A 12,995-nucleotide genomic window follows, 5' to 3' on the forward strand; every position below is an offset into this window, starting at 1 on the left:
TAAATAGGCTAACCAGCTCTTTAGTAAACTCCCTGCGACTTTCTGCCAATTGGTTACAAAACCTAGAGAGAACGTTCCTAGAACGTTTTTAACGTTGTGTGTTTCAGCAGGCTTACTGGTTCCAATGGATATGTTATTTTCTAAGCATGATAATAAAGATAATTAGGCCAAATCCATCCATTCTCAAACCCCTTATAAGAATGAATCATTAAGATAAACGCAGAAAGACTCACAGAGTTTTAGATGAATCATCTGATCTTGGAGTTCTCGAGTAAAGAAAGAGAAAGCGCAAACGTCTGCGCTAATTATTTACCTGCTTACCTGCAAGAACGTCACACCCACAGCTTTAATGTTCACGTACAGACGTGTTCAGACGGATTCATGAAGCGATTCAGTCAAGTGTGTAAACAATGCGAAACGTGCCAGCTTACCATGATCCAGCGGTGCTGATCCTGAAGAGCCTTACGGACGGTATCAACACAATTCAACCCAATCTCACACCTGAGAGGGTCGCAGCGTCACCTGTGAGGGTCCATTGGTCTTGCTGTTGGAGGAACAGGTGGATCGAGCTTTGGCCAGAGAACACGACAGGTATGACGACTGTTGTGCAACGGCTCGGTCTGACAAACACACGCTGAATTATTAATGCATGCGAGGCCTCCAGCCCTCCACACCCACGGTTAGACTTTGGCGTCTAAGTACTTTAATGAGTCGAGATGGTTGAGGGAAATAAATGAAAAGAATCTTCACACGCGTCTGTGGGAACATGCTTTGACTTGATGTTTTTATAGACTGACAGATGAGTTGGAGTTAGGCCTATAGGTTTGCTGAATCATATTAGAAAGCACATGGATGAAGAAGTTTGTCCAACATGTTTTTTTTTTTTTTTTTTTTTTTGCGACACACTAACCCTGCGTCCCAATGTGCATATTATCCATAGTACCCTACGTCATCAAGGGTGTCTTATTTAAGAAAAGTAACCGTAATAAAATTGACTGTTATTCCTCGTGTAAAAATACTGTATGTAAAACACTGTAATTTGTAAGACCGCCTCAATGACGTATACAGCCTTCAAATGCCTCCCTCGAAATTGGCGCGGTTTCCCCAAACTGTCAGTTAATGATTATCCTTGAATGAAATTCATTTAAAATAATGCGTACGACAACACATTAGTGCATAATAAAACCAATTAAATGTAATTTCTTACACTTGACTGTTAATTAGTAAAATATACAAACACCAGTGAGAAGTGTTTAAAATATACAAAATGGCGGATGTTCGCGACTGACGGTTAAATAAGACTAGGTTTAGATAAAGGGGTTTGAGTGACTAATAATCAACATTTTACCTGATAAAAATATTTATTTAATGTGGAGGATTTTAACTGTGACAAGAGGCTTGACATGTCAGTTTACGGTGACAGGATGTGTTAAAGATGCTAGGCCTATTTTATGACGTGATAGTATATCCCAAAGCTCTGCTACACTCAAAAGTATGTAGCCTACATTATCTTAATAAAAAGAGTAGGCTACATACTTTTAGGGCGTAGTATGTAGGCTAATTGGGATGCAGGTAGTATCTCACATAACAGAGAACGTTCCCACAACGTTGTGTGAATGTTAAGATAAAACGTACTTAACATTTATAGAATATTCCTGTTAATATTTGATATGCGTTCTCATGATGTTGAGAGAACAACATTCTTTATGTTGATGTTTTTAATTGGTGAACGTTCTCTTGAGAAAACTTTCTGAGAGCAACATTTTAAGTTTTATTTTTTTTTATTTTTTTTGGAATATTACCAATAAATATTCACTCACATTGTTATATTATAAACAAAATAATAAAAATAAGGTTAGGGGAACATTACGACAGATATTTTAATGTTTTAGAAACATTGCACCTCATTGTTACAACGTTTTTAGAACACAAATTTGTTAGCTGGGATAATGTGACATTAATGCACAATGATCCAGAGATTAATGAGTCAACATTTAATTATCCTGCAGTTCATTTTAGCAGTGCCAGTGGATATAAATACTAAAACACACGGAAAAATGTATGCATTGAATTTATGCAGGATTGATATAGGACGTGTTATGAATCTCAGGTAAATGATGAAGTATTTTTGCTGCCTTATGTGTTTTTATATTATCCTTAACTATTGGTTATTTTACATTTATTTATGTTCTGTTTCTATTTCTGCTGTTATGTGACTGTAACATTAACCTCTGCTGCCATTGTGTCTCATTTACAGTGGACCTGCAGAAATTGGTGTTTAACCCTTTTCTCAATGCATGTCCGCGTACAGTCACTTTCAAGAGAGGAAAAATCATGTGAGCGTATGATGACTTTGTTTCCGTAGTTTGACTCAACTGTATTTTTAGTGCATTTGAAGCCGTCCTATAGTGCTCAGCCCTCTGGGAGTGTTTTGTAATGCCTGCCGTGACTCATTTTAACCGCACATATTCAGTTCCTGCACTGAAATGGAATCCAGATGGCAGGGCAGAATTCTCCAAATCCTCACCATCATCAGCAGCAGAAAACACTGCTTTCACATGCAGATCATCTCACTTCATTTAAGTTTATTGTACTGAAGCATTCATATTCAAGCAATCAGATGAAAACAAATCCGAGAATCGTTCTCTGTCCAATCACAGCCGCATGTTTGTTAAAATGTCTCTTTAGCTTCTAGTAAGTACAGTGTGGTTTTATGGTTCACTGTTTTTTGGCTCATTATCTCTAGAGTTTCTGGGCTTCACATCACAAACTGTCAGAGTGAGTTTTTACTGTAAATTGCAGGTTTAGAAGCGCCACCTGCTGGGGAAAGAACCACATTGCATGTGTTTATTATTTGAAATATGGTTATTGAAGAAATATGGTGTTATTTCAGTATTATTTAATATGCTATTAAAGTATTTATTATTTATTGAATTACCTTTGATTTTTATGTTTTTAATTTTACATTTGAGTAATTCTGTTATGTGCTTTTATTATTTTTCATATTTCTATTTAGATGTAATTTATATTTATTAAAGTTTTAGTAATTTTACTACTTCAACCTAAACTCATTTTAAGTTAGTTAAGTCAACATTTCTAATTTTAAGTTTTTTCATCATTTATATATTTGTCGGCTTTATTTAAAGGTACACTTTGTAACTTCAATCCTTCTTCCAAAACGTGTTTTTGTCTTGTCCTGATTCACTATGGAATCTACAGGAATCCGGTCTCCTTTAGGATCCAGGCGGTAATGCTTGACTGCAATTTCAATTTGATTTCACTATTGTATGATGTTTATTACATTAAGTGCACAAACAACATGCTTATAATATAAAATGAATGCCTATGTATTGCATAATAAAACAAACTGGAAACAGATTTTGGAAGCAAAACACATACCTAATATAAGCTAAGCTAGCAGGCTAACTGGGTAGATGTATGCTAGTACATAAGCTAACTAAAAAACAGTAAGAAAGAGAAACGTTTGATTTCACAACCTATAGCAGTTATATAGTAGTATATGAACCATGTGATTTAAAAGACATTAATGGTCATTATAACACATTTTAAATGATAAAAATCATAACGTGATTTTGCAGGAATTATAATCAGGCGCTAAAAATACTACTCATTAAAAGTCCGTTGAACTAATGGGATCACTCGGTCCTAAAGGAGACCCAATATTCCTGGGGGGACTTGATTTGGAGCCGCTAAATTTCCAAACTCTGGAGAATCACCCGTTTTAAATAGTGATGGGAAACCGACGCTTTCTGAAGCGTTTAAGGCTTTCATCAAATTGTACCGAAAAAAGGTTCATTACTCGAAGCTTTTAACACAGTACGCATTAGCGACATCTGGTGGTCAGACTTGTTTACTGCACCATATCTAAATCATCACGGAGCAGATCTACGGTTTGAAAAAGCACGTGACCAAACAAAGCGTCGGAAGTCCGTGACATACGGAATCACTCTTGCCTTGGATAAATACAGTTCTGTCTAAACTAATCTCATCTAAATCAATTTGTGACAATGAGACCACAACTCGTGTCATGTGTAGCCTGGTCAACGGATTCAAATATTGATCAATAATATAAAATATACAATGATGTGATCATAATTGATCATTTTGGATGAGATGTCTAACCCTTATGTTCTGTTTGGGGTCTCTGAGACCCCAGCAATAAAACATGATTAAATGCATTTTCCTTTTATGCATCAGGTGAAGCGCCAATTTTTTAAACCAGCTGTCCCGACTTTACAATACTGGATGACGTTCAAAGCTTCAAACGTCATCAATCACGTGGTATTGTCATTTCGATACAAGCATTGGTACAGTGTGTGATACAATAGTCCCATCACTAGTTTTAAACAAACACAGAACAGAGGAGAGTCTGCTGGCACAAAGAGAACGTGACAGAGCTCGTAATAAAACAAGAATCAACATCGGCTTGGCTTTTCAGAGATGGCGAGAACTGAGGGTGTGCGACGCGGAGATGACAGTGTTTTTGTTACTCAGCAGGTGAATAGATAAACTTCCATATGTAGCTCTATAACAGAGTTCAAGCACAAACAAAACAATGACTTTACACGAAATGCATGCAGTTTTGTTTTTAACCACTAGAGGGCAAACAAATGATACATAGTGTACCTAGTTTAAATGAACAAAGTAGTTTTTAATTAATAATAAGCTTAATTCCAGCATGGTTAATAAGCATTTACAGTTTCATCGTTGTCTCAGTGTGTGTGTGTGTGTGTGTGTGTGTGTGAGTATTTGGATGTGATCTTTAAATTCAGCAATCTATCCCACTCTGTTTCCATAGTAACACACTATGTAAAATCCACACATGTTGTTCTGTTCTGTGTATTGTTTACTTAAATGCCTGATGATTCATGAACTTCTTCCCTGAGCCTAATGACTTGTTATGAAGAAATAAAATTGTACACACACTCTCCCATTTAAATGGATGCATATAAGAGCGACATGAATGTTCTTTTCTATTATAACACATTATTCTTTTCTCCATGGCAACAACCTTTCCCCTCTTTCCTCTGTTAAGAGGTAAAGTGTCCTCGCTGCCTGTGCCATTACGTGTAATATTGCTTTATTATAGATCTGTGAGAGACGCAGTACGGCGCTAATAAATCTCTTACTCTCAGAAGCTCTTTGCTCAGCTGTCCCAGAATGCTTTGCACAGAAGCCAGTGGGCAGTGAATGTGGTTTCTTGGTTATTAGAGTTAATCACAGTGTTTGTTCCTTCTGGGAGACGTGAAGCCTCACATCTTTCCTGAGAGGAACCGGTTCTGCCAGCAGCATCTCGCTGGTTCAGTATGTTGAGTTTTCAGGCTTTGTCTGCGTGTTTCTGAATGACAGAATGTTGGCGGTTAAACTCCTGTGAGTGATTCTGCAGCGTTGAAACCATCACTGGTGCATTACAAAGGCTGAGCTTTCTGAATCATAAAATACTAAAATACGCGCTTGCAGAATCATTTATTCTGTCCACTGCTACTGCTGAATGATTTCTGGAAGCAGATTGTTTCGGCATCTCAGTTACATGATTACTGGACAAACCTTGTCGTTTCTGTCTGGTGATATTTTACCTCATGGTTTTTCAAGATGTTTGATGTCCATGATTAGAGATCGACATCCAAGATGTGCGAAATATGAAAATATTTTTTAATTATGTCACAAACACTGAGATTAGACTAAAAATAGAGTCTGAACACAAGAGTCACCTTCAACATCAAAACCTGAACACACACCAGATTATCACTATTAGTGTTAACTAAAACTAAAGCACACACACTCACACACACTCATTCACACACTCACTCGCACACTTTCTTTTACACACACACACTCACACACACTTACAAACACACGCACACACACTCTCACACACAGGTTTGTTTGTTTCGCACACACACACACTTACCCACACTCACTCGTGCACACACACACTCACACACACTCTTACACTCACTCGCGCACACACACACACACTCTTACACACACTCAGTCACACACACACACTTACAAACACACTCGGACTCACACACTCGCACACACACACATACTCACACAGTTACAAACACACAGTTGCACTCACACACTCACGCACACACACACACACACACACACACTCTCACACACACTCACTCGCGCACACACACACTCACACTCTTACACACACTCACTCGCGTGCACACACACACACACACTCTTACACACACTCACTCACACACACACACACACACACTTACAAACACACTCGGACTCACACACTCGCACACACACACATACTCACACACACTTACAAACACAGTCGCACTCACACACTCAAACACACACACACACTTGCTCACACACACACACACACACTCAAACACACACACACATACTCACACACTTACAAACACACAGTCGCACTCACACACTCACACGCACACACACACACACTCTCACACACACTCAAACACACACACACTTGCTCACACACTCTCACTCACACACACACACACACTCACTCACATTCTCTCTCACACACACTCAAACACACACACACACACACACATTCATAACGACTCAAGAAACACACACTCTCACACACTTGTTCATTCTTTTATCAGAGCTACACTCTCCTTCATAATTTTGCTGAAGTAAACCGTCATCATATTGCTCAGAGTACGGCAGTGAAGGATTGTAAGTGTTCTTGATCTACTGTGTAACTGAAGAGTTTAAAAACAGCAGACACAAATGAGAGCTTGTCCAGACTAAAGTCTCTTTAAAATCAGCGACTCAATAAAAACTGACCGCTGAACACGCTGCAAAAATATCTGATTGGTCTGTGTGTTAATATTGGATGACATCATAAGGGTGGGCGGGCTCTAAGCTCTTCGGCACAGGTGATTGGCTGCCTGTGATGATTGGCGGCTCACACAGCAGTAAGTCATCGATGCTGGAGCTCTGCTCAGAGTTCACAAAGTTTGGAATGTTGAAGTTGGACAGGAAGTGCTCGTCTTCGTCTGTCGCCCCCTGGAGGCGGAGTCCTGCAGAGGCCCGCCCACAACACCTCCCTCTGCCAATCACAGCATCTCTGTCGGCTTTGGCTTGTTCCTCCTCATGGATGTAGAAGTGAAAGAGGGAACGTGATTCGTCCGGCAGCGGCGGGAGAGAAAACGCCTGAGAGCCGCCGACCTCCAGCACACAGTCACCTAGACCATGATGCTTTTCACTCGGGTCAGAGATCCTGTGGAGAAAGACAGAGAAAGTGTGGCAGTTTTTTGGACAAATTTGTAACTATTAAATAATCTTGTTGCATTTTCTCATTTTTTTACACAATTGTATTCTTGAACTCAACCATACAACCCTGTTAAAAAAAAAAAAAAAAGATATTGTAATAATTAATCAAACAATTTTTTCTTTGCCAAACTTGGTCCTTGCTGAGAAATATTTCCCATTTTGGAATCATTTTAAAGTTTTATATTTAATTTATATTGACATCTACATTTTTAATTTATATATATAAAAAACAAATGTATTTTTTATATTAAAAAATGTTGAAATCAATATATCTAATATAAAATATAAATTAATATAAAAAGTTCTTTTTTAAATTTTTTTTTATAAATTTATAAAAAATTATATTTAAATTATTTACTATATTTAATAATTATATTTAAATTAATTATATTAAAATTATTTATAATTATAAAATTAAATCTTGTGTGTTTTATTTTAATTTCATTATTGTTTTATTAATATTTGGAATTAGAATATATTTTTTATATTTTAATTATTTTTTTATATATAATTTGTGGGGGTTTTAAAAAAAAAAATTGCTATTTAGTTTAATTTATTTCTATTTCAGTTTTATTTTTTATTTTTTCCAGTTAATAATTTTAACTAATATTAATATTTTATTTTATTTCAGCTTTATTTTTAGTAGTTTTAGCTAACTATAATAACCTTATTAAATCTGGTGTGTCTGATGAATGAGGTGAACAGCACACTTTAATGACTAATTAAATCAGATTGATTGACTGTAATATATGCAGCAGCTGAAGTGTTTCTGCTCATTTGAATATGTGATTACAGACTCATCAAGACTGGCTGTTTCTATGGAGACGCACGTGAAGCTTCATCTACAATAATAAATCTGAACAAAGGCTGTGTGTTACTGAGAGTGTGTGAACGCAGGCTGAGTTACACAGACATCTGTGAGTTCTGCTGCTGTTTACTGTTCATTCATATAATTATATTAAATATTAATAATAAAGCAAATTGAAAGTGTGTGTGTGTGCGTGTGTGTGTGTGTGTGTGTGTGTGTGTTTTACTCACTCTGGATGTGGAGCTCCAGTTTTAGTAATCAGGGTCAAAACAAAGAACATAAAGATGACGAACACAGCCAGTCCGACCCAGAAACCAATCACGATAGAGTCTGAGGAAACAAAACCATCATTTAGAATACAAACACACACATCTATCTATCTGTCTATCTATCTATCTATCTATCTGTCTATCTACAGTGAATAATATGCAGACACTCACATCTGTTTGCTCTCAGTCCCTCGAAGGACACGGGCTCCTCGTCATCATAGTATTCATAATGCCACTCATAATCTCCAGCGGACTGACTGTGGTTTGAATATTCAGTCATGTTTCAGCAGAACTCGTGCAGGATATTTTAGAAGTCCAAAAGCATCATGACGAGTGAAGAAATCATGATAAACGGATCATTAAACAGAGACTCCGTAAAGAGTGAAGTTGAAGAGCAGAGGAAGCACTGCGTGAGCTCGATTCCTGTGTGTGTGTGTGTGTGTGTGTGTGTGTGTGTGTGATCGTACTGCACACGACAGAGAGAGAGAGAGAGAGAGAGTGTCATTAAATTTCACACAGACATCTGTCGTCAATCTGACTGTCCAGAGCTCACACACACTCTCTCTCTCACACACACACACACACACACACTCTCTCTCACACACACACACACACACACACACACACACACACTCACACACTCTCTCTCACACACACACACACACACACACTCTCTCTCTCACACACACACACACACACACTCACACTCTCTCTCTCTCACACACACACACACACACGGGTCTTTGATCTGCCTTTAATACACCTGATGCTCCAGAAATCACTTCAGCAGATTCTTCATTCTGCTCTTTTCATCTGAATGACAGTATAACGTCTTCTGTGTCTCATGTGAGGAACAAACACAACATGAAACAGCAGAAGGTCGTACACTGCATCATCCTTTCTTTCTCCTTTCTTAATATATCAGATTTAATTTCCTGTGAGTCAGAATATTCCTGTTCTACGCTTTAAGAGTGTGTGTGTTTGTGTGTGTGTGTGTGTGTGAGGAGATGAGAAGAGAGGAATTGTGGGAAGATTCTCTGAAAGACAGTGTGAGACCAGCACAACTTTGATGTGTGTGTGTGTGTGTGTGTGTGTGTTTGCCCTTAAACTAGTATAATCTTACACACTTGTTTTGATTGTGTGTTAAGAATAAAATGGATGTTTCCACACACACACACACACCCTCTCCTTGTAATACCTATGTCATACCCATGTCATTATACAAATTTGTGTCCTGATATGTCACAAAAACACACACACTCACTCGCACACACACACACTCGCGCGCGCGCGCACACACACACTCTCGCACACAAACACTCACACACTCGCGCACATACACACTCGCACACACACACACACACACACACACACACACACAAACTCAGTCACACGCACTCACACACACACTCTTGCACACACACAATCGCACGCACTTGCACACAAACACCCCCCCCCCCCACTCTCACACACACTTTTGATCGCTAAATCGATGTTAAATATTGTGTTGTTGTGAATGTAGAATGAAGACTCATTTACACATTTCAGTATTTCAGTGTAAGAGTGTCCTCTAGTGGACGATCAGTAAATACATTTATTTTTATTTGATTGATTGTAATGTGATGAATTACAGCAAACAAAAAATGTAAAAATAAATGTTTTCTGGCTGAGATAACAGATGCCGCTAATATTGGTGAATCTGTCTTCATAAAAAAGTGAATGACGTCACCAGGCGAAACTAAACACAGAGCCTGTAAAGAGCCTGATAAAGCTGATATCTGCACTATTAAACTCGAGAACACAACAGGACAGATGCCAGTCAGACTGAAGCACATGTAAGCGTCTTCAGTTTCTCATCTCCGTGTCTGTGAAGTTTATTTCGAGCGTTTGTCACAGTCTTGAACTGGAGAATAAAGTTCATGAACTCGCGCGAGTCTCAGCAGGAGCGCGCGCGCCACAAATCGGCACGCGCCATGTTTGTGTTTGAGAGCAAATGGTTTGGATTTCGCTTCACACCTTCGGATCACCACATATGATTAAACAAGAGCATCTGATTATCACCAAATCATCATATTAATAAAGCCATACCTGTAAATGCGCAATCAGTCAGTTTTGCTAAGTTATGAAAGGGAATGTTCCCTGAACGTTTTAAAAACGTTTTTCTCGAACGTTAAGGGAAACAGAAACGTTACTTTTGAATGTTCTGTAAACATTTTGAAATCTGGTAACATTTAAAAAACCGTTAGGAAAACGTCAAACTAACTAAACGTTTCATGAATAAATAAATAAATAAATAAACATTTATACACGGAAGTGACGCAATCATTGCAAGCGCGCAAACTGTGCAGAAATATATTGTGCCGTTGTTGATCGTATTAACGTATAAAAACGAAAAATAACAGAGATTTCTCACACTTTATAAATAAATATTAACAACATTAATTAATTAAAAGCACTTACATGTGAAGGAATGAGACATTTGTCCTATTTTTCAGTATTTTCTGTGCGTAAACAAATGAGAGACAAGCACAAGTCATTAAAAAGAGTTGTTCTTAGTAAATGTGTCAACTCGCCATGTGTTGGCGGGAGTGTGACATCACACCTTTACCATCGCGCGTGTCAGACGCGAGGCGTGAACGCACCGTTTGGCACGAGCGCGCGTGCGGGTATATAAGGGCTCGAGACTTCAGTCTGAACATCATTCTGACCGGAAACACCCGCACGGATTTACTATTCACGAACATCATGGAGAAAATCACTCTGACACACGGATTAAACGCTGAAATGAAACCCTGGAGACCTTGGATCAGTAAACCCAGTAATGGACGCAGATCTGCCTCTCATAAGGTACAGAATGAGATCACTTCATAACACTGAACCGTCAAACTAACTTATGAGATGTTAAATTACTCTCTCTTTATTCAACAGCCTTATGAAAGACCGTCAGCTGACGAGCAGCACTTTAAAGTGTCCACAGTCACACACCCTGTGAAGTAAGTCCTTCATCTGAGTATAATCGAGTTTACATGATCTGCTGCTGCTCCTGAGATCTGAACTCACTGTTTAAACTTCATTTCTGCAGGTTGTTCTGGCCCAAATCCCAGTGTTTCGATTACTTGTACCAGGACGCGGAGATTCTCCTGCAAAATTATCCGGTTCAGGCCACGATCTGCCTGTATGAGGACTCAGACACTGATGATGATGATGATGAAGATGAAGAGGATGAGAAAGAACTCAACTGAACACATCTTTATTTATATGGACTGCAAATTCCGATTCACTTTATTTAGTCAATGTATGTAAATAGTTGTGAATATGTACAGTATATAAAAAGAATTGAATTTTATTTTTTAGTATTTATGATAAATTATTCAGAATTCCAACTGTAACTTATTTCCCTGAAATAAATATCTAAATATTCAAAACTTTGTTTCCGATCATTCTTTGAATCACAGTGTTGCGATAAAACGTCTCATTTGTAACGTGAGACTAAATAAGAGTGAATGAAGTGAATTTTATGGTTCATTTAGTTGGTAATGATGACCAAATAAATACATTAAAACAAATCTGATGAAAATCTGTACAGTTTTCTCTCCGGCTGTGAGGGATAAAGACTTTACAAGAGTCCAGCGAACTAAGAATGTTTAGCAAACGTTAAGCGAAAATTCCATTCTTCAAACATTATGTGAATGTTACATTTGAATGTTCTCGGAATGTTCTGAAACTAGTAACATTTAAAATGTTACAAGAACGTCCATATGTAACATTTCAGAAAAAACATTCCATGAAGGATGTATAAATAATGTTTTTGTGCAGATGTTCTGAGAACATTATTAAAGACCAGATAACTTTAAATGAATGTTTTTTCTAACGTTGAGAGAACATTGCCACGACATTCCCTGTTAGCTGGAGTTTTTCCTTTACTGAAAGTTTTTTGGACAGATGTTTCACCATCTGAACATTTGGCATGTTGTTCATCATCAGTGGAGTTTGACTGTAGATTGAGAGACTCGGGGTCGTGACCCACACAGGCGTCACATGGACGTGTTAAAGTCTGAACGTGTAATGAAGCGTTTCAGTGTTTTACTGCTGCTTTCCCAGACACACTGACTCTCTCACATCAGACAACACTGACAAGATACAAATATATAGTGTAAACTATAATGTAGCTCACTTTTGTGTGTGTGTGTGTGTGTGTGTGTACATGTGTACCCATTCTAAAGTTGGGGTTGGTAAGATTTTTAAATGATTTTGAAGTCCCTTATGATCACCAACATTGTAAATCAGCTGTTTTCTATGTGAATATATAGTAAAGTGTAATTTATTCCTGTGATCAAAGCTGAATTTTCAGCATCATTACTCCAGTCTTCAGTGTCACATGATCCTTCAGAAATCATTCTAATATGATGATTTGCTGCTCAAGAAACAATGTTGAAAACAGTCATATTTCTGTGGAAACTGTGATATAAGCTATTTTTCAGGATTCTTTGATGAATACAAAGTTATGGGAATATACTGGAGTGTGTGAGAGTGAGTGTGTGTGTGTGTGAGAGAGAGAGAGAGAGAGAGGGTGTGTGTGTGTGTGTGTGTGTGTGTGTGTGTGTGTGTGTGTGTGTGAG

General features: G+C 37.9%; 1 protein-coding gene and 1 long non-coding RNA gene across 2 annotated transcripts; one reads left to right on the top strand and one right to left on the bottom strand.

Annotated features, from left to right (window-relative positions):
- Positions 1-5,471: 5,471 nt before the first annotated feature.
- On the bottom strand, positions 5,472-8,836 carry mrap2b (melanocortin 2 receptor accessory protein 2b). Its single transcript, XM_051892204.1, has 3 exons — positions 8,548-8,836; positions 8,338-8,437; positions 5,472-7,246 (listed from the first exon to the last, which is right to left on the bottom strand). The coding sequence occupies exons 1-3, from the start codon at positions 8,654-8,656 to the stop codon at positions 6,850-6,852; spliced, it is 606 nt and encodes a 201-aa protein (XP_051748164.1). The 5' UTR covers positions 8,657-8,836; the 3' UTR covers positions 5,472-6,849.
- Positions 8,837-10,138: 1,302 nt separating this feature from the next.
- Positions 10,139-11,537, top strand: LOC127511003 (uncharacterized). The gene is made up of 3 exons (XR_007929797.1): positions 10,139-11,223; positions 11,305-11,369; positions 11,459-11,537. It is a non-coding gene; the product is annotated as an uncharacterized LOC127511003 (long non-coding RNA).
- The last annotated feature ends 1,458 nt before the right edge of the window (positions 11,538-12,995 follow it).

Source organism: Ctenopharyngodon idella, chromosome 4 (assembly GCF_019924925.1).
Source record: "Ctenopharyngodon idella isolate HZGC_01 chromosome 4, HZGC01, whole genome shotgun sequence".
Classification (NCBI taxonomy): Eukaryota; Metazoa; Chordata; class Actinopteri; order Cypriniformes; family Xenocyprididae; genus Ctenopharyngodon; species Ctenopharyngodon idella.